Source organism: Bos grunniens, chromosome 2 (genome assembly GCF_055505025.1).
Source record: "Bos grunniens cultivar Pamir isolate PY7600 chromosome 2, Bosgru_T2T1.0, whole genome shotgun sequence".
NCBI classification, from domain to species: Eukaryota; Metazoa; Chordata; class Mammalia; order Artiodactyla; family Bovidae; genus Bos; species Bos grunniens.
This window is the reverse complement of record NC_141166.1, coordinates 106,303,073-106,329,236: the sequence shown is the minus strand read 5'-3', so window position 1 is coordinate 106,329,236 and position 26,164 is coordinate 106,303,073. Positions and strand designations below refer to the sequence as shown.

At 36.6% G+C, this 26,164-nt stretch overlaps 1 protein-coding gene across 4 annotated transcripts in view; it reads left to right on the top strand.

Annotated features, from left to right (window-relative positions):
- Positions 1-12,048, top strand: part of GALNT3 (polypeptide N-acetylgalactosaminyltransferase 3) — a 51,329-nt gene extending 39,281 nt beyond the window's left edge. For 2 of the 4 annotated variants that reach the window (XR_015152713.1, XR_015152707.1), the window contains exons 5-11: positions 129-363; positions 836-953; positions 2,446-2,581; positions 4,637-4,768; positions 4,968-5,069; positions 10,061-10,213; positions 10,939-12,048. Coding sequence is in view for 2 of the 4 variants with exons in the window: in XM_086370654.1 (XP_086226780.1) it covers positions 129-363; positions 836-953; positions 2,381-2,581; positions 4,637-4,768; positions 4,968-5,069; positions 10,061-10,213; positions 10,939-11,061 (1,064 nt within the window). In the remaining 2 variants the exon portion in view is untranslated. Of the gene's footprint in view, positions 1-128; positions 364-835; positions 954-2,380; positions 2,582-4,636; positions 4,769-4,967; positions 5,070-10,060; positions 10,214-10,938 lie in introns of all 4 variants that reach the window. The other 2 variants (XM_086370654.1, XM_086370643.1) reach the window with 1 other exon arrangement.
- The last annotated feature ends 14,116 nt before the right edge of the window (positions 12,049-26,164 follow it).

Genomic DNA, 26,164 nt, shown 5'->3' with positions numbered 1-26,164 from the left:
AATGTTCAAAATAATAATAATGACTTAGATATTCTCATTTCTCTGCAAACTCTCTTCCAAAATACAAAAAGAAAAAAAAAAAAACCTGGAGTGTTTTGTTGAATTGATTAAAGCTGTATTCTTTCCAGGTGAGTGTTTCTACGGTTGGTTAGAACCTTTGTTGGCCAGAATAGCTGAGAACTACACTGCTGTCGTGAGCCCAGATATTGCATCCATAGATTTGAACACGTTTGAATTCAACAAACCTTCTCCTTATGGAAGTAACCATAACCGTGGGAATTTTGACTGGAGCCTTTCATTTGGCTGGGAAACACTTCCCGATCATGAGAAGCAAAGAAGGAAGGATGAGACATATCCAATCAAGTAAGACGATTGCTCTCAAAGTCTTATATATAGTCAGTTGTTTGAATGTCTATGCATTCTTTGTTTTTTACAGTAATTTCCACCAAGGTGATTCACACTAACAAAAATAAAGAATATTCTGTATGCAAGGAATAAAAAAGTACTTTATTTATGGACTTGCTTATACACAATTTACCTAGTAGGAAGTAGAATTAAGTGAGCTCTATGTCTTCCTTATAATCATTACTTAAGAATCTTTAAGTTTAGTTAAAAGACAAAATAATTTTGCTCTGCTAGGGAAGGATACTTACCAGTTCCTCCCCATCCCCCAGAACTTGACTTTGAAGATTGCATTTTTAGTTTTTATTAATCTGTATAAAGCCTTGAAATTGTGATCTCTCTTTATTTGTAAATTTGATTCAGTTGCTCTTAAAATAGTTCTTTTTTTCTTATTTGGTTGTGTAACAAAGTTTGACAATGGATTATTTTTCAGAACACCCACTTTTGCAGGAGGCCTTTTTTCCATATCAAAAGACTATTTTGAATATATTGGAACTTATGATGAAGAAATGGAAATTTGGGGAGGTGAAAATATAGAAATGTCTTTCAGAGTAAGTTTATAAATATAGCTCACATACAACAATGAAACATATATTTCTAGTTGGCTGATACAGATTATCATAGATGTATGTAGTCTTTACTTTTTGTGCTTTCTTAAATTGTTAGAAATTTTAGAATCAATATATTTTCTTTTAAAATGTAGCTTATTATATTTATTCATATTTATTCATTGCTGCCAGTGTAACAAGAGGAATCAGTTAAATGATTGTGTCCAGGCACTAACACCAATTAATGCACTTGTAGCTACTGAATTCCAGCCAAGATAAATATAATTAAATCTAGTGCTTCAGGAAATTGGTTGACTATCAAGGGAGTCAGAATGGAAAAACATTTACATATAATTTTAAAGAACATTGAATTTAACTCTTTGGATTAAATGAGCTTTTTTTCTATACATATTAAAAGTTAATATGAGAAATAAAACAAAGGTTTTAGATCTCTACATGTATGTATTTGATTTCATAAGTTCATTTTTTTCAATAGCTTTGTCATTCATTTCTCATCACTTAGGCTGGAATGTAGTAGAAAAAGAACTGAACTAACAGTTGAAAGTTTTGAGTTTTGGCTCTGGTTTCATCATATAATGGCAATGATTATCTTAGCCAAGTTTGAGTGGCCTAAGGGCAGGGGTCTTATTTTATTCATTTGAGTATTCCCAGCTCCCAGCACATGTTGAATCTCAAGCACAGTTGAACTGAACACATCACTAAGCTTTCTCACTTGCTTAAAAGAGAGAATGTGATCACAGCCCTAATGTTAGCACCTACTATTAAACATGATGTTTAGATTTCTCATTTATGGCAGAACAGATTGTCAAGACATCTAAGTGAGCAGGTACTGACTTAGCGATTTGCCATTTTATTTAGAGTTAAAGCAAATAAGGTTTTTTGACCCTCTTAAATGGCATGATATTTTTTAATATATATAATGACAAAGTTTAATAGGTTGTGTTTTGGAAAAATGAGTGTCTGGAATCGTTTTCTTGATCACAAAATTGAATGTTCAAGAGGTAGAGTTTGGGCCCACTTACTCCAAATCTTCTGTGGAAGTCAAATGCAGAAGAGCCGTTGGTCTTCTGTGAATACTAGAGAACTTGCATATTTTTTGACCAAAAAAAAAGAAATTTCAGAATTTATTTTTATGAGTGATCTGAAATCACTATTCTGTTAACGTAATTTCTGAAAATATGTTTACTTTTTTGGTCTCTAGTGTCTGTACTGCCTAATGCTAGTTCTTTAAGAACTTAAGTTGAATTGGCAGGGAACAAAGAAAGCTGTAAAGAGAGATAAAAGAGAAAGCTGTTTGTAAAGCTGTAATAAATCTCTTGTTTTTATTAGTATCTTAAAGGTGAACTTAAAAGCAACACTTTGATTTTCCTAAAATACTGTAAATTTAAACAAATATCATTAATTATCAGGTATGGCAATGTGGTGGGCAGTTGGAGATTATGCCTTGCTCTGTTGTTGGACATGTTTTTCGCAGCAAAAGCCCTCATACCTTCCCAAAAGGCACTCAGGTGATTGCTCGCAACCAAGTTCGCCTTGCAGAAGTCTGGATGGATGAATACAAGGAAATATTCTATAGGAGAAACACGGATGCAGCAAAAATTGTTAAACAAGTAAGTTAGAACTAACAATTAACAATAAAAATCCACAGCAAGTTCACATGTCCTTGGATTTGTTTGAGTCAACTCAAGTATAAAACATTTTTTAAGGAATTATTTTTGAAGCTGGTCTTTTTAACTCAAAAATGTATAACTAACTGATGCCAGTTTTCTCTCTCTACACTCTCTCTCTTTTTTTTTTTTAAGTCAAATAAACTGCATTTAAAACCTGAGGCAATATATAGCAGAAACCAATGCAATATTGTAAAGCAATTTCTTCCAATTAAAAAAAATAATTTTTTAAATTGAGGTATTCTACTTGATGTTACTTTTTTTTAACGTGAAAGATATTTAGTTTTTGTGACTGCTTTGGTTCAATATTTTACTTAATGAAAATAAGATTAAGTGGAACTGCTTTCAACTGGTTTTAGGTGATGTGATTAACTCCTGAATCAAGGTGCTAAGTGGCATTTTGAATTAGAGAGACAGTGTCAGATGTGGCAGAATGAACCAAGATATCAAGCTTTTTTGTTTCCAGTTCTGGCTCCACTTTCTGGAAGGGTGACTTTGGCAAAGCCCCTTGACACTATAAAATGGTCATGGTACTTTATAGGGTGATTGGCAGGTTGACCAGACATGGAGTGTATGCTCCACCACATTTCTTCTCTCTCCTTCCCTGTCTTGATATAAAATACTTACCTGTCTCCCAAAACAGCTGTGAAATAAGGAAATAAGTACTAACAAAGGCATGGCACTATGGTTATTATTGACCTGTCCTAGATAAAAGCTCTGTAGAATCATCATGCCTAATACATTTAGAATTGAGTCCCAACAGTTTCAATATTGGATGTGGTAACTAAACTAGACAGTTTAAGGACATGCTTTGGTAAATGGCATCCAATTCTTTGTAAGAAACCGTGCCAGTTCGTAAGGAAGTGTATATTGGGATTAAAGGGCATCAGCACCTCGGATGTCATAAAGATCTGGTCCCCTCATTTGTCTTTTTCTCTGGTCTCTGGTATCTCCCTATAACATGTCAGTACCAAGCAATATCAGAGCAGTACTGGACTGGATTGCTAGCCCTTCACCCGCAGCCACCGACACAAGTGGGGTAGTTTGTATACTGTATAAGGTACTTGGCTAAGCAGGCGAGTGGATACTACATACCGCTTATGATTTGTCACCCACAAAATGGCAAGTGACCCAGAAAACCCATTTTTACCTAGGGCAAATAGACCTACATGATAAAATATATAAGCTACCCAGAAGTCCTTTAGAGTTTCCTACCTTTTGCTAAGACCCCTCCCTGGGTTCAAAACATTGAAGTTGGCACAGAAAATATTTTTGTTAGTTGAACTGATAAGCTTGAGTATTTACTTTTACACATATCTAGGTACTCATAATTTTTCTTTAAAATTTTGCCTATATCAAATACCTTTTCAATTTAGAAGTGCTTTTAAAAAATATTTTCTTATTCCTTTTTAAATAAGATAAAGGGAAATAAAATACAGTTGATTAAAAACTTGACTTTTTCTACTAAAACATTGTTATTGTTAGGATATAATTAGGAGATATTATTAGGAGTAAGCAGCACCCTTAAAACTAGAAAAAAATATTCCTAAAGTATAAAAATTATTATTATCTTTGTGGTCTTGACTGGAGAAGAGATATAAATTACATGGTACATTGGCGCTGTTTCTCACACCTCACTTATAGACCACTTTAGTGTATAAAACTGGGATACATTTCGAATGTCCCACTACCATTTTTTGCTTTCAGCATTTCATTTAGGATCTCTGTCCCATGAAAGAGGTTTGTGGCACAAAGGAAGAATAAAATAGCACAAGGCCAGCACTGCAGTGGCCCTTGATTCTCTTTGAAGCCAGAAGTGAGCGGCCAGGCGTACTTGTTGCCCGAATGAATGGTGACTGTAGTTAAACTGCATATTACATTTTGACCCAGAATTTCTTTTTTTTAAAGACCTAATGTAAATACAAATAATAGCATTTGAAGTACTTCATCAGTGCTGTTTTAATTATGCATTCCCCTTCACTTCTCATCTTCCTCCAGAAATCATTTGGTGATCTTTCAAAAAGATTTGAAATAAAGCACCGCCTTCAGTGTAAAAATTTTACGTGGTATCTGAACAATATTTATCCAGAAGTGTATGTGCCAGACCTTAATCCTGTTATATCTGGATATGTGAGTATTTTCCTGTTCCTTTTTATTTGGTATACTCTTTGCCACCAATATTTATGTGGTTCAAGGAAAAATGCTGTAATACTTTCTGGTTTATTGCTTTTGAGAGTTTTACATTAACACCACTTTCAGAAATTAGTTGAGAAAATATATAAACCACGTAGATTTTTTTAAAATTTATAACTTGAAAATTTCCCTTTAGATTAAAAGTGTTGGTCGGCCTCTATGTCTGGATGTTGGAGAGAATAACCAAGGAGGCAAACCATTGATTCTGTACACGTGTCATGGACTTGGGGGAAATCAGGTGAGCATTGCACGAAAAATCCTGCCTTCTGTTTAGTACCTGCAACCACAAGTAAGTTCTTGCATGTCTTTCAGAACCCATATATCAATTTCATGTTCAGGTAAACTGGTATGTGAAATACTTTTAGAGTAAGTTGGGCAATTAATATTGAAGTTGCAGAGTACTTTATTTTGATTTTCACTCTACCTCTGAAAACAGTTTGAGGTTGCTTACCCATTCAGTAGAAAGGCAAATGAGAATATAATAGAATAATGCCATCTGAAATAAAAACAAAAACAAAAACAGGATCTTCTGTGTGAACCTTTAAGGTTGCATGACTATTAGCATGGTGATTTTGCTAAATTATACATAAAGGCTATATTTTACTGGATTAGACAGCAAATAACATCATGTTCATACTGTACTTTTGTGGGCTACAATATTATCTCAACAGATTTTTTAAAAAATATGTATGTTCTTGATTCTTCTTGATTGGTGACATCTTTGCTTGTTACTACCCTTTTCTCTGTTTTACTAATTAAGACTAAAATGTCATATGTCACTATGGATAGAGAACATATTAAAATATTATTTCTAGGTTTTAGCTTCCTTTTCTAGCCTTTTACAAGTTAATTCCTGGAAGATTAGACTCTCTCTCCGTTGTTAATTCAACAAATTCACTAAGTGACCCCTGCATACCAGGTACACTGCTGGGTTCAAGCAATTTAGATTCCAGCTCCTTCAGGAAACAGCTGTTTCAAAACTGGCATTTACAGTCAGGATGGTAAGGTCTGGGATAAAGCTTTGAGTGCTCTGAGGGTATGGAGGAGGGCATCAGAATTAGGGTGTCCATACATTTGCCTGGGAAAGGTGACATTTGGGAACATTTTTTGAAAGGTACACGTAAGGGTTAGTGAAATAGCTGGTGGGAGTGAGAACAGATTGTCCTCAGGAGAGGAGCTGGTATATCTTTTGGGGGAGGGCAGGATTGCAAGTGTTTTGGTATAGAGTCCAAGATGTACATAGAGGATTTTCATGGTATTATTAATGAATACTCATGATGCCCTGTGTTAACAGGATGGAACTTTGATGATATCAGTTTTAAGAAGAAAGGGCCAGTTTATCTCCCAGTCCATATACTTCCATGTTTTTTTCTACTCAGCTTCAGTTTAATTCAGTTCCAATGCTTACTCATCCAAACCAATCAGTCTACTTACTGAAGGTAGATGATGCTGATGCCCAAAAGCTATAGGTAGGGAATAAGATCCATTGCTTGATGGTTAGATATAATTATGAAATAGGATGGAGATACACATAGATATATACAGACTTACATGTATATACATATACATAGATGTATGAGTATATATCTTCCTATTTTGAAATTTCCCTACACACCATATTTTAAAAGAAAAAAATAATTATACAAATAGTTGCCTTTTTTTGAAAATAACACAGGACTATCCAAGTAAAAATTAAGGTTTGGAGCAATGAGAAATATTTCCTCATTTGTAAAAATCTTACCATTAAATGTGTGTGTGTGTGCTCAGTTGTGTCTGACTGCTTTGTGACCCCATGGACTGCAGCTGCCAACCTCCTCTATCCATGGAATTTTCCAGGCGAGAATACTGAAGTGGGTTGCCATTTCCTTCTTCAGGGTACCTTCCCAGTCTGGTGATCAACCCGCGTCTCTTAAGTCTCCTGCATTGGTAGGCAGGTTCTTTACCACTAAGTGTAAATATTTATAAATTTATTTCAGGGTTCCTATAGCATTACATCTATTTACCATAAAAATTGAAGATATATTTTATACACTGTTCTGTTTTTCTCCTATCATTGCCATAAAGATATTTTTATAGTTCTGTCTCTAAAATAATTTTTAAATTATGAATATCATGGGGCATCTTTTAGAAATTTTGGAATGGTTAAATAATTCACATATTCTTTCAACAAGTATTTGTTTGACAGTCTATAAAGTAAGTCACATCCTTATAGTAGTGAAGAAGACCAAGTCTCTGTCTTGTGAAGTTTGTATTCTAAAAGGAAAGGAAAAAATAGATATGTAATTTTAGGTATAAATAAAAATAGGGTAGGGAAATAATGTGTGTGTGGGGTTAGTTATTTTTGGAGATTCAGGAAGACCACTTTGAGAAGGTGACCTTAGCCTGGAGGCCTGTAGGAGTTAGGAGAGGAACCATGTCCTAGGAAGAGAGCATCTCGGCAGAGGGACCCAAAGCCAGCGGCCCAGTGGCAGGTAAATGGAGCGGGCACAAAGCCAGTGTGGCTGGAGTAGAGTTAGAGTGGTCTAGGAAAAGAGGGTGGAAAGTGAGGTCAGAGACATGGATTAGGGGCCTGGTCATACAGGACTTCACTGGCCATGTTAAGATCATGGATTTAATCCCAGTGTGACAGAAGCCATCTGAGGGATTAGGGGCCTGGTCATACAGGACTTCACTGGCCTTGTTAAGATCATGGATTTAATCCCAGTGTCACAGAAGCCATCTGAGGGTTTTGAGTGGAAGAATAATATTTTCTGGTTTATATTTTAAGATAACTGGTTTCTATTGCCCTGACATGGCCATTGATTTTATTTTGATTTATTTCCTTTAAATGTTATTTTCAGTCAAGCACTGCATTTAAACTAGTTTAGGAATTGTGGTTCCTTAAGTGGTAGATGTTTCTGAGATATCATCTAACTTAGTCATTTCCTCAGGCTTCCTTCTACTCTCTTGACAGATAATGATGTTTTTTGTAGCAGAAAACTCCATTGTAGTGGTATTTAACTATGCCAAATGAAAAACAAGTATTTTGATTATGTGAATAAATCGACTAAATACTGTTGTAGTGCAGAGTGCAGTTTAATCCCTTACCACTTTGTTACACAAGCCCTTGCTTCTTCCCCTTTCTCTTCCGGTGCTTTTGTCCTGGTTCTAAGATAAAGTCTCTCCAGTGTTCTCAGCTAGCTAATTGCATACTCTTTGGCTAAGTATCTTCAACTATTTTCCATTCCTTATAACTTCCCTTTTAATGTTTTTTTAAAAAACATCATGAGTGAAGTAAAGTACTGGTCAGCCCTTCTCATCATCTTTGAGGTCCTAAAGTTTATCTTTTTTAAAGCACAGACAGAATGTTGTTTTCCTGATCTAAACCCATTTTCTTTCAATCTGAAGAAAGAAAGTCTTCCTTCTTTCCATCTGAAGAGCTTTCAGTCTCCATCTGAAGAGCTATCAGTTATAAAAATGACTGATACTATATTTGTGGAAGGAGATAAATTAAGCATGAGGCTAAGGCCAGGGGAACTCAAGATTAATTCAGCTAATGTTTGTGGAGTGCCTACTCTAATACACATAAAGGGTTTAGAACAGTCCCTGCCTAGCACATAATAAGGGCTCAATAAATATTAGTGCTAAGACTAATTACTTCCCTATTGAAAATCAATTATGTTCACTCATTTTCTCTTTGGAATGTCAACATTATGAAATATTTGATTTATAATGGATGTCATTACTAGATACACTGCCTGACTTTGGTCTACAGTGAAGTCAGCTAGCTACACCATAATTCTAATAGAGTGCTGTGGAAGTTGTCTCTGATGACTCTGGGAACCCTGAGGAGAGTGTAAGTTTGTGCATGGGACAAGTTCAGGGAAAACTAAAGAAGGAAGGTAATATTGGAGTTGACTTTTGAAGCATCAAAGGGAGTTAGCTAGGCAGAAAAGCATCCAGGGAGGTATTCCAGGGAGAGCACTGTAAAGCAGTCTTGGAGTTGTGGATACACACGTCCTGCCTTGGTAGGATTATGTGAAAGGAGCAGTGCATAACTGGGACCGTGGTTGATGTAAGATTGAAAGTGGAAGATTTCACAGACCAGTTAAGAAGTATGGGCTTTATCTTAGCAACAGTAGTGATTCACTTAAGCAGGGAACGTAAGGGATCAAATCTATGTTACAAAAGACAAACCGGCAGCAGATTGGATTGTGTTATAGGAGTGGAAGTTGGAGGCACATGTGGAGGTGTTGCAGTAGAGATTTTGAGTGCCTGAACAAGAGAAATGAGGGTGTGGAAGTAAGGATGGGTAGGATGGTAGCATCTGAGAGGAAGATTTAGGAAGACTAAGGAGCCAATTAATTGGATATGTGGAGAGAGAGAAGCATCAATAATAGTAACAACAGCTAAAAATGAATTGAATGCTTACCACATCCAGTTACTGGTCTAAACGTTTTACACATATTAACCTATTTATAGTCATAACCCTATGTGTGCACTTGTGTGCTAAGCAGTTTTAGTCGTGCCCAACTATTTATGACCCTATGGACTGTAGCCCACCAGACTTCTCTGTCCGTGGGATTCTCCAGGCAAGAATACTTGCCATGCCCTTTCCAGACCCAGAGATAGAGCCATGTCTCTTACCTCTCCTGCATTGGAAGGTAACTTCTTTGCCATTAGCGCCACCTAGGAGCTATTAAATTACCTTTTACAGGCAAAGGAACTGAGGTATGAAAAACTGCCCCCCCCCTTTTTTTTTGGTCCATGGAATGAGGGTTGCAGGATCTTAATTCCCCAGCCAGGGACTTAACCTGGGCCACTGCAGTGAAAGTGCCTAACCACTGGACCATCAGGGAATTCCCAAGAGTATGTTTAAATACTACTAGTTTAAATGAAAGTACTATTAATTGAGATGAATAAGAGGGAAGGAACACTTGGGGGGAGAAAAAGGAATGATGGGCTTGCTAAAAGTTTCCAGGCTCTTTTCTATGGCATACTTGTTCTAGTCTCCATCCTACCTAGAATCCAATTTCTGACATGGGGAGGAAGATAGTACCTTCTTAATTAAGTAACTATTGGTGATAGGCTGGAGAAAGGACATAATCTTTTCTGTTCCCCAAACTCAGTTTGTAATTATGATACCTATTTTTCAGTGAGTTGCTGATTTTTTTTTTTTTTTTTTACTGACAGTTTTGCAACTGAGGATATAGGGTGCTTTTGTCAATAACAGCATTCTTCCTTTCACAGTACTTTGAATATTCTGCCCAACATGAAATTCGGCATAACATCCAGAAGGAATTATGTCTTCATGCTGCGCTAGGTGCTGTTCAGCTGAAGGCATGTGCCTACAAAGGTCACAAAACAGTTGCCACTGGAGAACAGATATGGGAGATCCAGAAGGTACCTCCTTGCAGTTAATTCACCCCTCTATATAGTTATTCTGAGTAGCTCTATTGCTTATCTGGGAAAATATATGAAACAGTACATTAATGTCATCCATCAGAATTTCTTTGTCTTTGTTAACTTTGTCATTATGTATCTCTACCTTATGTTAAGAAAGAAGGTATCAATGAATTAAATACTCTTAGAGCAGAATGGTTGTAAAATGTCTTAGAGCATGATTTATGCAGATCAGCTTTCTGTGGATTATTAATAATAGTTGTTCATATTTGTTTTTCTGGAGTTTCTTATAATGCCTGTGACAGTCATACTTTTCTTACCTAAACTGATACTTTCCTTCCCATTTTTTGTACTTTTTCATGAATCTAGATTTGAGGGGATACGTGAAAGGTGGTTTTTTTCCCCCCTGTTTTTAAGCATATGTTTTAAAGCTTAGCTGGAATCTTCCAATTCTTACCTGCACATTGTTTTGTGTAATGTTAGAACATTTATATAGCACCTTCTTTGAATTGAACATCGGTGGCATAAATTGCGTTGCCTACACCAAAAACCAACAAGATTTAATTAAACATAGTAGATCTTAGAAAGATTAAAAGTTAAGAATGGTATATATTTATTCTGTTAAGTCTACCTTAAGCTTCCATGAGACCTTGAAGTGTTTTTATATTTCTCAGTTAACCCTGAGTCTTGAAACTTAATGTCTGTTTTCTTTCTTTTTATTCTAGGACCAACTTCTGTATAATCCATTCTTTAAAATGTGCCTTTCAGCAAGTGGAGAGCATCCAAGCTTAGTGTCATGCAATCCATCAGACTCACTCCAAAAATGGATTTTTAACCAAAATGATTAAGTGTTCCTTAAAATTAAGGAGTTGAAAAAGGAGATATTCTTTCTCATAAAACTGTGACTAGGCATACACTGTAGTTTTTGAAAATTATGCAAAAGCAGCTAATTGTAACTTATTCCAAGTGCATTTTTTTCTTATTTATATCTTAAAATGTCTATGTAGCACTGCTACAGAAATCCCTTAAGTTTCCATTTCAAAGCACAATAACTAGTAATACCAAAGACTATTTTGAAATGTCCAGATGTAGAGGAAGAGAAGTTTATAGTATGATGAAAATAATTTTTCCAGAAAAGTGATGTTTGTGTGCTTTGTACACTTGAGAATATGCATAGTTACATTCACACACTCACAATTTAAAATATTTCTTCTAGTTTTTTGGGGGGGAGGGAGAAAGATTTGATACTATATTTTTTTAACATAGAAATGGATCAATGAAGGTCAAAGTTGGCCTTTGTGTAAAACCAGGAAATTTTTTATAGATCTAGAATTTATTATATAAAAATGCAGGTAAACTTTTTTTTTTTTGCATTTTGTTAACTTACCTGTCAAATGTTTCCTTAAATATGAAATTAAATAAATAAGGAGAAGACTATTTTTAACACTTCGATTTCTTCGCAAATTTAAAAATATATTTTAGTCTGAAGTCTACTTGATTTGAAACACTGAAGTCTTCCTTAAAAGACTTTTTAAAAAGTAACTATACTGTGTGTTTTCCCAAAGAAATTAAAAAAAAAAACAAAAAACCTCTAAGTTGCTCTATGTTAAAAAGGTGTCTTTTTCCTTTCTGTTAGTCTTTTCTTCCTACCAAAATTCACTAATCTTGAATGTTTATGAAATTGAGTTTCAGATGTCATACTTGACTCCTTTAAAGTTAAATTTTGTTTGTTACCGATTCAGTTGTAGATTATCTTTGCAATGAAAATTTTCACCAAAAACCTTCTTTCTATCTATGGAAAATACAATAAAACCAATTTTTATCACTATTATAAAGGATTTGATTTCAGTTTATTTTTTGGATAAAATATATAATTGATAATAGGAGAAGCATGAATTTTGTATACTGAATTTCTAAGCATCAATTGCAGAGTCATCAGATATTCTTAAGGGAAAATTAATAATAAAAAAAACCCTTAATAATAGCAATGGCATAAAAATGGGAAATAGAGAAGATTCTGTGTTAGATATTTAGAGAAATTTCTACTAATTTCTGATAACTTTCCTTGAGTATATGACAACTATTTGGTGTGTGATGCTTACTTGGAAGACTTAACGATTTTTCTTTTTGGTAATTTTATATATAGATCCTTCTATTTTTATTGAAGAAGTAAAATATGATTGGGTTCATTTTTTAACCTGGCTTCAATTGTGTGTAAGAGAATATTTTAAAATTATTAGCCCCGTCTTCTCATTGTACTTTGAACCTACATTAAAAATAAAAAAAAACCCTGCAGTCTTTATTACAATGCCAACATTATTTTAATTCAACTGATACTTATTGTGGGTCTAACTTTGTGTCAGAAGTTATGGTAGGCATATTGCCTTTAAGCCTAGGTCTTATACAGCAGAAACACAGATAATTTTGAAATAGCACAGTGCGTGACATTATGATGTTATATGTTATGATGCAAATGACAGCTCACTATTCATAGTGAATATTTCTTTACTTTAATAAGTACTTTACTTTAAAATATTACTTTATTTTACTTTAAAATAGTTCTTTAATACTTTAAAAAGTATGACTTTAAGTAATAAAAAGTAATACTTTAATAAAAGTAATACTTTAATAAGTACTTTAGTACTTGAAAAACGATGACTTTTTCTAATACTAATATGTATTGTGAAATATACACTAGAGCCCACATACGTGTGCTATTTCTGTTTCTCAGTCTGTTAACTCCAGAGTAAACATCCAGGAGCACAGATTGTTCTTGGAGCTCATTGTATCTCACAAAACCAAACAAATCCCCAAAAGGACTTTATAAATTATGAGCTTAGTAAAACACATTAAAAAAAACAAATCTGAGCTCCCTCTGTGTATCAGTCATATATCATCATGTTAAGACCCAACCAAAAATCTATTTAGATTAGGTTAATTTTCATATAATTTCATTAAATGCATTCAAAGGGAGAGTCCTTTCTACCTGATTTGGGAGTCTCAGGCTGTTGCTCAAGTGTCATAATTCATTTCATTAGGAATTTGTCCTTAAGGGAGAGGATAGTATCTTTTACAATCTGAATTCTGAAACAATGCAAGCAGGAAATTATTTCTGGAGACTTCTTATCATCTATCTGAGAGATTTGGATGCACTCAAGTGTGAAACTGTGGAACTTTTGCTCAACATGAAGCTACCTTGGAGATGATGTAGTGGCTGCAGAAGAGCCGGTATGTTGCCCTTATTCCAGAGGTACTAAACCCGCTCAGGTCAATCTGATGGGTGTAAAGCCATGACATGACCATACAATTAACCATAGCAGAAAATAAACAGTACACTAAAATTGCCTATTACTACAACTGACAATGACGATAAAGTTTTAAGTTCCTACATTGACAGAGATGTGGCCTTACTTTTGATAGACAATTTAGTTCACTACTATGTAAACCATTAAAATATAAGTACAAAAAGATAGGAGCTTCAATTTTTGAGACAATAAAGTTGAATGCTTTGGAGAAACTTTTTTTAAAAAAAACACTGCCAAGTTATGTGTGGATAAGAATTATAAAAGAGAAAACAAAAATTAAATTGCATCACAATTGACCTAGTGTGGTTATGCAGAAAAGATGTTGCATAATTCTCATAAACCAATTCACATTCTTTTAATGTTTCTTGTATATCTGTTAATTCCTGAATATAATTTTTCATTTATTTTTCTAAGAATATTAATAGATTTAAAATTTTTGTGTTTACATCTACTGTATTGGCAATTTCCTCTGAGCTATATTTTCCCATATTGTTTTGCTTTCTGTGTTTCATAATGGCTACTTTCCTTAAATATCTAATGCTTCTTTACCTTTAACAGAGGATCACTGAATACTTAATGGAAAATTCATGAGTATGGGGAGGGCTTGTTGGCTGTAGTCTTTCCTATTAGATGACCTTATTGGGGCTCTTGCAATGTGAAACAAAATGACTGTTTAGATCCCAAGAGAAGAAGCTTCTGGTCACCTTCCTGGAGGGAATAGACTGAAATGTCATTGGGAGAAGAAGGCTGGGCTGTATTTTCAATATAGGACTCCGGTCCTCAACTGTGCCTTGTGTTCCCTGTTTGAGAGACCCTCTCTGTTTTTTACCCTCTCCAGTGAGTGAATATCTAGGCTTCTGCTTGAGGCCAGGAGAGGATCCAGGGGTCTGACTGGCAGATAGACTTTTAGCTAGTCTTCCTCTTTCAACTCTGCTTTCTCTAAACCTCACTTCCAGAGGCACCAAGAACCACCAGCTTCTTTATTAGTATTTCAGTGGTCTCACAGTACAAAATGGATTACTGATCTGCTCTCTCTCCATTGCTATGCTATGCTATGCTAAGTCGCTTCAGTCGTGTCCGACTCTGTGTGACCCCATAGACGGCAGCCCACCAGGCTCCCCCGTCCCTGGGATTCTCCAGGCAAGAACGCTGGAGTGGGTTGCCATTTCCTTCTCCAATGCTAGCTTTGAGTTAATCTTCCTCCATTGGTCTGACCCTTACTATGAACTGGCTTGCGTTCCAAACTCCAAAATTTCATCATCGAAACTCTTTTCTTTCTTTCTGTGAATTTTCTCTGTCTTTTTATTGTGATTTTCAAGGGATTTTGGAAGGGACCAAAAGAGAATGAGGATTCAATCTGGTATTCTTAAGAAAAAACTTCCATGCATTCTTCAATGACCTCAGTCCGTCTTCTGTCACTAACACCTTCCAAGTTGTCAAATCCAATATCCCCTTTCCTGTCCTCGTGTATCTCTGTAACATTTGAGATGATTGACTGAAACCTCATTTTTGACGTTTCTTGAAACATTCTTGAAACGTTCTTCTTTTTTGTCTCTGGGCTTCTCTGTCTCCACAAGCTTATATCTGTAGTCCCATTGCTCTTCTCTAAACCATCATATCTTACATGGATTTAGATGATCTCTTAACTAATTTCCCTAACTTTTTGTCATCCTGACCCAGGCTGTGCTGCTTTCTTGCCTCATCCATGACCAGGTTTCTCTGGCTCCTTGTGCTTCACGCACGGCAGCTGTCTCTTCTGTCTCAGGTCGAGCTTGTTCTTGTCTCAGAGCCATGTCTTCATCTGCATGCTCTTCACAGCAGTATCTTTTACATACGTCAAGTCTCAGATCAAATAACGTGTTCTCAGAAGAGATTACTTTTATAAAGTAACTCAGTCATGACTGCATCACCCTGTTTTTCCATTGTTACATTTATGATTACCTGAAATTTACTGTCTTATTTTATGTGTGAACTTGTCATTTATCTCCACTAAGATGTCAGCTTCATGAGGGCAAGATGAGAAACAATGAAATTGCATTACATTTTAGGAATGTGTACATCTTCTATGTGAAACAGCTCTGTATTTTTAAAGAATATTTTAAGCACAGAAGGGATGCCAGTTGGGGGAGGGCTATAAACATAAGAATGGAAGATGCAAACGATTAATAAAAAGAACAACAAAAAGGGTTTTTTGCTTGGACCGATGAAAATAGATACAAAATTAAAAAAAAATTCTGATAGGAAAATTATGGGTCTATGTATCATTTCTTCAAAAGATGTTTTGCAGAGAACACAGATTTATTTATTTAAAAATAAAAGTACCAATTCACATAGTAAATTTATGAAATTCATTAACTAAATAGTTTATATATGTGGAGATTTTAGTAGATATAAAAAAAGTCAACAAAGCTGATGGTTGATAAATTCACAGTTGATAAGAAAAGGTAAGATGTTTGGCATGTTGCCAAGCTTCCAGAGCGACACGAATGATGGCAGCATCTCACTAAACTTATCCCTTAAGTGCATCAGTCACAGACACATACTTCTTTGAACATTAGCTATGAGAGTATTTTTTTCTGTTTAACGATTTCTTAATTTCAAGATATTCCTTTAGAATCTCAGCTATCCATTGTGTGCATTATTATGGGAGGTGTCTTGATTTTTTCCCAATGAAATTTTGAAAATGTCTTCCATTTTAAAACAACATTGTGAAAAACATTTTTCTTTGAAAGTGTGAAAGGAATCCAAGGTGTTCTTAAAAAGGTACTTTTATTAAGTTTTTTTAAAGAAGAAGAAATAATTTCTACTTATTTGTAAAATTTTTATTATCTGGAAGGAGCATTATTCATTATTCTGTATTAGAGTGCTTTTATTATTTTATTTTTCCATTGAAGTTCTTAACTCTGGATGATTTTGGTAGAAAAGAAATTTGTTGAAAGGGTACTGAGTAGTTCATAGAATCATTTATAACACTGGAGAAAACTAGAAAAATGGGAACGATAAAGCAAAGCATATAGCTTCGAAGCTAACATGCTGCAGAAGGTTGCTGGTGAGAATAGTTTCCACTGTTACCAAACACCAAACGAATGGTTTGCCCCTCTTAGTCACCTGGCATTGGCATTGCCCACTGCTGACACTGGCTACTAGACGACCCTCCTTCTACAGTTGTGAATGAATTCCCGGAGTTACTGCCAAAGCTGCCGCTGGGGTAAATTCCCATTACCAGTATCCAGCAATGGAATTTATGAAAGTGGGAATCTGGGTTTGGGGCTTCTGAAGAAGAAGGCTGACATTCACAGGAAGAGGAAAGGGAGTCCAGATGTCAAGGAGCTAAAAAAAAAAAAGACATCACTTTAGAACAAATCCTAGGATTTGTAAACTATAACATGATTTATTTCCTTGCTATCTTTCGATTTAAAGAGTAAACAGCATATATTATGTATGAAAAGGTTTTCACTTAATCATATTGTGAGCATTTTCACACTGTCCTCTTTTCCTTGCCTATAAATTAGGTCAAGGACATTATATATTTTTTTTTATTTCTGTGTTATTAGAGTTAAATAGGAGAAGGCAATGGCACCCCACTCCAGTACTCTTGCCTGGAAAATCCATGGACGGAGGAGCCTGGTGGGCTGCAGTCCATGGGGTCGCTAGGAGTCAGACACGACTGAGCGACTTCACTTTCACTTTTCACTTTCCTGCATTGGAGAAGGAAATGGCAACTCACTCCAGTGTTCTTGCCTGGAGAATCCCAGGGACGGGGGAGCCTGGTGGGCTGCCGTCTATGGGGTCGCACAGGGTCAGACACGACTGAAGCGACTTAGTAGCAGCAGCAGAGTTAAATAATTTGTTTTCTACCAGCAGTGTTTTTTAGTTTGTTTTATAAAGTTAATTTTTTATTGAGATACAATTTATATATAATAAAATTCAGGGAGCTTTTGTTGTTCATCATAACATTTTTGAGATTCACCCATGAAACTTTATGTATCTGTAGGTTTGCCTTTTAATTACCAAATAATATGCCATGTATGAATACACCACACTTTGTTTATCCATCTTCCATTGATGGACATTTCAGTTGTTTTGACTTTTTGGCTGTTTTGAACAAGAGTACAATGGATATTCATGTACAAGTATTTCTATGAATGTGTGGTTTTACTTCTTTTAGATAGATGCATAAGAATGGATTTATAGATTTGATGTACACTTAACTTTAAAAGATACTGTCAAGATACTGTTGTTTTTTATTTATTATTTTATTTATTTGGCCATGCTGTATGGCTTGCAGGATCTTAGTTCCCTCAGCAAGAATTGAACCCAGGCCCACTGCAGTGGAAGTGTAGAGTCCTAACCACTGGACCACCAGGGAAGTCCCCAAGTGGTTGTTTTTTAAATGGTTGTAATAGTTTTTATTCCCACAGGCAGTATATGAGAGCTCTTAGTGGCTCTGAGTCCTCACCAGCATTTAGTATTTGTAACCTTTATGATTGTAGGCATTCTAATGAATGTGGAAGGGTATCTTATGGTTTCAATTTTTATTTCTCTCATGAAGAGTTGTTTTGAACACCTTTTCATGTTCATGTTAGACAGTCATATATCTTTTTTGTAAAATGTTAAGTCTTTTGAACATGTTTATTGGATAGATTTCTTTATTATTGATTTGTGGAAGATGTTCATGTATTATGAATAAAAATCCTTTGTTAGACATATGTATGGTAAATATTTTCCCCCAGTCTGAATTTGTTTTCTTAAAGATATGTTTTAATGTACAGAACTTCTTTTTATTGAAGTGTAATTTATCACACTTTATGTTTAGTGTTTTGTATGTTCTAAGAAATCTTTATCTGCTCCAAGGGTGTAAAATTGTATTTCCATTTCTTCTAGACACTGTATTGTCTTATCTTTAATTTTAGGTGAATAATTATCCTTGAAATACTTTTTATATATAGAGTGATGTACAAATTTGAGATTTATTTTTCATAAGGATATCTAGTTGTTCCAGTATCATCTATGAACTTTCTTTCCCCAAAGAATTGCACTGCTGTCCTTGTGTAGAAATCAGTGCCCTCTGTGTATGTATCTATTTCTGGGCTCTCTAGTCTGTTTTATCTAGATCTACATGCCTTTCCTTACGGCCATACTACACTATCTTGCCCCTTCATGGGTCACAGGCTTGTCATGGCCAAGGGGCTTGTGTAACTCAATGAAGCTATGAGCCATGCCATGCAGGGCTACCCAAGACAGACAGATCATAGTGAAGAGTTCTGACAATATGTAGTCTGCTGGAGGAGGACATGGCCTTGAGAACCCCATGACAGTATGAAAAGGCAAAAAGATATGACAACAGAAGATGAGCCCCCCAGATCAAAAGGTGTCTAATATGCTACTGGGAAAGAGCAGAGGGCAATTACTAATAGATCCAGGAAGAATGAAGCGGCTGGGCCAAAGTGGAAATGACGCTCGGTTGTGGATGTGTCTGATGGGAAAAGTAAATTCAGATGTTATAAAGAACAATATTGTAAGGCACCCTCGTGGCTCAGTGGTAAAGAATCCCCCTACCAATGCAGGAGACAAGGATTCGATCTCTGGTCCAGGAAGATCCTGGAAGCTGTGGAGCAATGAAGCTTATAGGCCAAAACTATTGCGCCTATGCTCTAGAGCTGCAACTACTGAGCCCCTGTGCCACAAACACTGAAGCCTGTGTGCCCTACAGCCCACACTCTGCAGCAAGTGAAGCACAACAGAGAAGCCCTCACTCCTCACAATTAGAGAAAGCCCACACAGCAATGAAGACCCGGTATAGACAAACAAATTTTTCTTTCAAAGAACAATACTGCATAGGAACATGGAATGATAGGTCCATGAATCAAGGTAAATTGGACATGGTCAAGCAGATGATCAGATTGAACATCAACATCTGAGGGAACTAAAATGGACAGGAAAGGGTGAATTTAAATCATGACCATTATATTTACTACTGTGGACAAGAATCCCTTAGAAGAAATGGAGTAGCCTTCACAGTCAACAAAAGTCCGAAATACAGTACTTGGGTGCAACCTCAAAAGTGACAGAATGATCTTGGTTCGTTTACATGGCAAACCATTCAACGTCACAGTAATCCAACTCTATGCCCCAACCGCTGATGCTGAAGAAGCTGAAGTAGACTGGTTCAATAAAGACCTACAACACTTTCTAGAAAGTGAAAGTCGCTTAGTCGTGTCCAACTCTTTGCAACCCCATGGACTATACAGTCCATGGAATTCTCTAGGCCAGAATACTGGAGTGGGTAGCTTTTCCCTTCTCCAGGGGATCTTCCCAACCCAGTGATCAAACCCAGACCTCCTGCATTGTAGGCAGATTCTTTACCAGCTGAGCCACAAGGGAAGCCCAGGAATACTGGAGTGGGTAGCCTATCCCTTCTCCAGAGGATCTTCCCGATCCAGGAATTGAACCAGGATCTCCTGCACTGCAGGCGGACTCTTTGCCAATTGAGCTATCAGGGAAGCACTACACTTTTTAGAACTAACACCCAGAAAAGATATCCTTTACATCATAGGCGACTGGAATGCAAAAGTAGGAAGTCAAGAGATGCCTGGAATAGTGGACAATTTGGCCTTGGAGTACAAAATGAACTAGTCAAGAGAACATGCTGGTTATAGCAAACACCCTTTTCCAACAACCCAAGGGACAGCTCTACACACAGACATCACCAGATGGTTGATACTGAAATGAGATTGCAGCCAAAGATGGAACACCTCTATTCAGTCAGCAGAAACAAGATCTGGAGCTCACTGTGGCTTAGATCATCAGCTTCTTATTGCACAATTCAGCCTCAAATTAAAGAAAATAGGCAAAACCGCTATGCCATTCAAAGTGAAAAAAGTGAAAGTGAGAATCACTCAGTGGTGTCTGACTCTTTCCCACCCCATGGACTGCAGCCCACCAGGCTCCTCTGTCCATGGAATTCTCCAGGCCAGAATACTGGAGTGGGTAACCTTTCCCTTCTCCAGGGGATCTTCCCAACACAGGGATCAAACCTAGGCTTCCTGCATTGCAGGCAGATTATTTACCAACTGAGCCACAAGGGAAGCCCAGGAATACTGGAGTAGGTAGCCTAACCCTTCTCCAGCAGATCTTCCCAACCCAGCCATTCAGGTATGACCTAAATAAAATCCCTGATGATTATACAGTGGAGGAGACATATTAATAGGTTCAAGGGATTAGATCTAGTAGACAGAGTGCCTAAAGAACTCTAGACAGAGGTTCATAACATTGTACAGGAGGCAGTGATCAAAATAATCCCCAAAATAAATGCAAGAGGGCAAAGTGGTTGTCTGAGGAGACTTTACAAGTAGCAGAGGAATGAAGAGAAGCAAAAGGCAAGGGAAAAAGGGAAAGACATACCCAACTGAATGCTGAGTTCCAGAAAATAGCAAGGAGAGATAAGAAGGCCTTCTTAAAGGCAAAGAAATAGAGGAAAACAATAGAATGGAAAGGACTAGAGATTTCTTCAAGAACATTGGAGATATCAAGGGAACATTTCATGCAAGGATGAGCACAATAAAGAAAAGAAATTGTAAGGACCTAACAGAAGCAGAAGAAATTAAGAAGTGGCAAGAAATCACAAAACTATACAAGAAAGATCTTAATGACATGGATAACCACAGTGGTATGGTTACTCACCTAAAACCAGCCGAGACTGTGAAGTCAAGTGGGCCTTAGGAAGCATTACTACGAACAAAACTAGTGGAGGTTACAGAATTGTGGCTGAACTATTTAAAATTCTAAAAATGATGCAGTTAAAGTGTTGCACTCAATATGTCAGCAAATTTGGAAAACTGGAAAAAGTCAGTTTTCATTCCAGTGCCAAAGAAGGGCAATGCCAAGAAATGTTCAAACTATCATACAGTTGCACTCATTTCACATGCTAGCAAGGTTATGCTCAAAATCCTTCAAGCTAGGCTTTGGCAGTATATGAACTGAGGACTTCCAGATATACAAACTGAATTTGGAAAAGGCAGAGGAACCAGAGATCAAATTGCCAACATTCATTGGATAATAGAGAAAGCAAAGGAATTCCAGAAAAACATCTACTTCTGCTTCACTGACTACACTAAAGCCTTGGACTCTGGGAATCACAACAAACTATGGAAATTGCTTAGAGATGGGAATACCAGACCACCTTACCTGTCTCCTGAGAAACCTATGTGTGGGTCAAGAAACAACAGAACCAGACATGCAATATGGACTGGTTCAAAATTGGGAATGGAGTATGAAAAGGCTGTATGTTGTCACCCTGCTTATTTAAATTCTGTGCAGAGTTCATCATGCAAAATGCCAGGCTGGATGAAGCACTAACTGAAATCAAGATTCCTGGGAGAAATTTCAACCACCTCAGATACGCTGATGATACCACTCTAATGGCAGCAAGTGAAGAGGAACTAAAGAGCCTTTTGATGTAGGTAAAGAGGAGAGTAAAAAAGCTGACTTAACATTCAAAAAACGAAGATCATGGCATCTGGTCCCATCACTTCATGGCAAAATAGATGGGGAAACAATGGAAACAGTGACAAGAGTTTATTTTCTTGAGCTCCAAAATCACTGCAGACAGTGACTGCAGCCATGAAATTAAAAGAAGCTTGCTCCTTGGAGGAAAAGCTGTAACAAACATAGACAGCATATTAAGAAGCAGAAACATCACTTTGCTGACAAAAGTGTGTATAGTCAAAGCTATTGTTTTTCCAGTAATCATGTGTGGATATAAGATTTGGACCATAAAGAAGGCTGAGCGCCAAAGAATTGGCGCTTTTGAATTGTGCTGGAGAAGACGGTTGAGAGTCCCTTGGACTGCAGGGAGATCAAACCAGTCAGTCCTAAATGAAATCAACCTTGAATATTCATTAGGAGGTCTGATGCTGAAACTCCAATACTTTGGCCACCTGATGTGAAGAGCCAACTCACTGGAAAAGACCCTGATGCTCGGAAAAATTGAGGGCAAGAAGAGAAGGGGACAACAGAGGATGAGATGATTGGATGGCATTACTGACTCAATGCACATGAGTCTGAGTAAACTCGGGGAGATTGTGAAGGACAGGGAAGCCTGGTGTGCTGCAATTCATGGAGCCGAAGAAACTAGTCTGTCACTGTTTCCAATTTTTCCCCATCTATTTGCCATGAAGTGATAGGACCAGATGCTGTGATCTTAGTTTTTTGAATGTTGAGTTTTCAGCCAGATTTTTCACTCTTCTCTTTTACCTTCATTAAGCTCTTTAGTTCCTCTTCCTTTCTGCCATTGTGTCATTTGCATACCTGAGGTTACTGATATTTCTCCCAACAATCTTGATTCCAGCTTGTGCTTCATTCAGCCTGGCGTTTTGCATGTACTCCGCATACAAATTAAATAAACAGGGTGACAGTACACAGCCTCGTTGTATTCCTTCCCCAATTTGGGACCAGTCTGTTGTTCCATGTCCAGTTCTATCTGTTTCTTCTTGAGCTGCATACAGTTTTCTCAGGAGCCAGGTAAGATGGTCTGGTATTCCCTTGTCTTTAAGTATTTCCCACAGTTTGCTATGATCCACACAATCAAGAGCTTTAGTGTAGTCAGTGAAGCAGAAGTCGATGTTTTTCTGGAATACTCTTGCTTTTCCTATGATCCAACGGATGTTGGCAATTTGGTCCCTGTTTCATCTGCCTTTTCTAAATCCAACTTGTACATCTGCAAGTTCTCGGTTCATGTTCTCTTGAAGTTATTCTCAGTGGTGGTGAGGGCTGAGAAAAAAGGACACTCATAAGTTGCTGGGAGTGACATAATCTTCCTGAATGGCATTTCAGCAGTGTGTTAATTGCCTTAAAATTGTGCAAACCCTTTGACTCAACAATTCTATTTCTAGAAATTTGTCCTGTAGTAAAAAAAAAAGTGTTTTTTAACTTTTACTTTAAGAATATTCATTAGGATTTTGTTTAGTGGAGGATTAGAAAATTATAAATGCTTATTTGAAGAAGATTGTTGTGAATAAATTTTTGTATATCTATACTATGAAATAGTATATTTATATATAAATTTATATATATCATGTAAAAAATAATGAAAAATATTTGCACTTTTAAAATCATGGCTAGACCCTTCACAAATCCAATCTCTACCCTGTTAAAAATGCCCACTTTTCTGAGTTTTGGGTTTATTTTCCTTTGTTTATTATAATTCTACTACATATGTTTATAATTTTAGTATACTATATATACAAATACAAACATTAAACATTACTGCTTTTGAAGTGAATTTATTTAGATGGGAAGTATATTTAGGATATACTGGATTTTTAAAAATCCAATTAGAAATCTTCGTATTCAGAATAATCTCATTTTTTGTGGAAAAAAATCTGGGAGGATATACAACATTGTTACTAGGTTGTAACAATTCTGGGTGGTGGGGTAATATCTGATAATCTAGATATCTTACTTTTACTAACTTATTTTATGGATTAGTTAAATCAGTAAAGGTGCTTATTGCATAGAAAACTATGGTTAGAAAGGATTATTTAAAAGGTAGTGTCCATTGAGGAAACCAGAATTGAAAGAGACACATGTACCCCAGTGTTCATCGGAGCACTGTTTATAATAGCCAGGACATGGAAGCAACCTATATATCCATCAGCAGACGAATGGATAAGAAAGCTATGGTACATATACACAATGGAATATTACTCAGCTATTAAAAAGAATGCATTTGAATCAGTTCTAATGAGGTGGATGAAACTGGAGCCTATTATACACAGCGAAGTAAGTCAGAAAGAAAAACACCAATACAGTATATTAACGCATATATATGGAATTTAGAAAGATGGTAATGATGATCCCATATACAAGACAGCAAAAGAGACACAGCTGTAAAAAACAGACTGTTGGACTCTGTGGGAGAAAGCGAGAGTGGGATGATCTGAGAGAATAGCATTGAAACATGTATATTATTATATGTGAAATAGATCGCCAGTCCAGGTTTGATGCATGAGGTAGGGTGCTCAGAGCTGGTGCACTGGGATGACCCTGAGAGATGGGATGGGGAGGGAGGTGGGAGGGGGGTTCAGGATGGGGAACACATGTACACCCATGTCTGATTCATGTGAATGTATGGCAAAAACCCACAATATTGTAAAGTAATTAGCCTCCAATTAAAGAAATTAAAAAAAATAAATATATAAAAGTGTCATCCTTAGTGCATTTTTCACTTCTAATTATTAAAGTAAAAACAACTACTAGTTGTCTTAGGAAAAGTAGAAGATGATTAAATTATACTTTTATTTACTTAGTACAACACACTCATGTTCGGTTTAGGCACAAATGAAGGCAATAATATTTTTGTGACCTTTATTTCACTTGCATCACTGTGGAAAGGTTTCCTTACCCCTGTAAAAGACAGTAAGGAAATACCTGCATAAAATGTGAGAATGCAAAGAGAATTCACAGAAGCACTTTAACCAGAGAGACGCCCAATCCCCTATTCTTGATAAGGGCAGGGTAGTGAGACCATACATTCTGCCTTATATTTATCAAGTCTTGGTATCTGGTTTCAAAGAAATTTGTACACATCAGTAAGTTAGACATTAGGTGACTTATTAAAACGAGTAAGATATGATCTATTGCCTCAAGGAGTGTCCAGTTCAGCGAGGAAGTGGACCACTGATCAGCTGATTACAGTTAAGGTAGAAGTTGGGGATAGAGATGAGCACAGAGTGCAAAGAGAGGTAGAGGGGTGACCTTGTTCACAACAACGGGCATGTGGGTGTCAGGGAAGTTTTCTGGAAGATATTTCTGGGAGCTTTACTTTGAAGGGCCACCTAGATTTAGCCAGATTGACAGTCCTTCAGCTTCCCGCAGTAACCTGGCATTTACTCTTTGAATTAAGCATCTTTCACCCAGTCTTGACAGCAGGAGGTGGGCCACAGTGAACTTAGAAACAGAGAAGGCAGAGCTCATCCCCCTCCTGACTCTTTTTCTGCCAGACCTACTGGACTCACACCCCACATGCCCTAGCTTTGGCAGTCCCTCCCTCCCAGTCTATTTTGCTCTGCTTCCTGATTAGTGAGCTTTGTAAGTTCACAGGGAAACTGAAGGCATGCTATGACAGAGGTCCTCTTTAGCTCATTTTCTGCTGGCAGATATCCTCTATCAGAAGCAATATTGATCTTTTTCTTACACAGATAGGTTTGTGATTGTTACTGAGTTTTTAAAACCTAGAGTATGTGTTGTTAGAAATCACATTTAGTGAAAAATCTAAAGAATAGCAAGTCAATGACTGACATGAAAATCAGTGTTTACTGAGAATGTGGAAGTACGGGGCTGTGATTGGGAGGGAACACACAGGACTGTCTAAGGTCCATTCCATCAGTATTTCTTAAGGTGGGTGCTCAGGTGTTCATTCTTCTTGAAAATGAAGATTTATATTTCATACAGTCTTCTGTATTTATGAAGCATTTTATAATTAAAAGAAAAAATAGTTAAGTAAAGAAGGAAGGAGGGTGAGTATGGTGAAGAGTTGGGGGTGGTGGTGGAGGTGAAATACACATCACGAGGAGGGTCCACTTTGTCCCTAAAATGGCCCTCTTGTCTCTCACATGCCCTAAAGCATTAATGATAAATACTTATC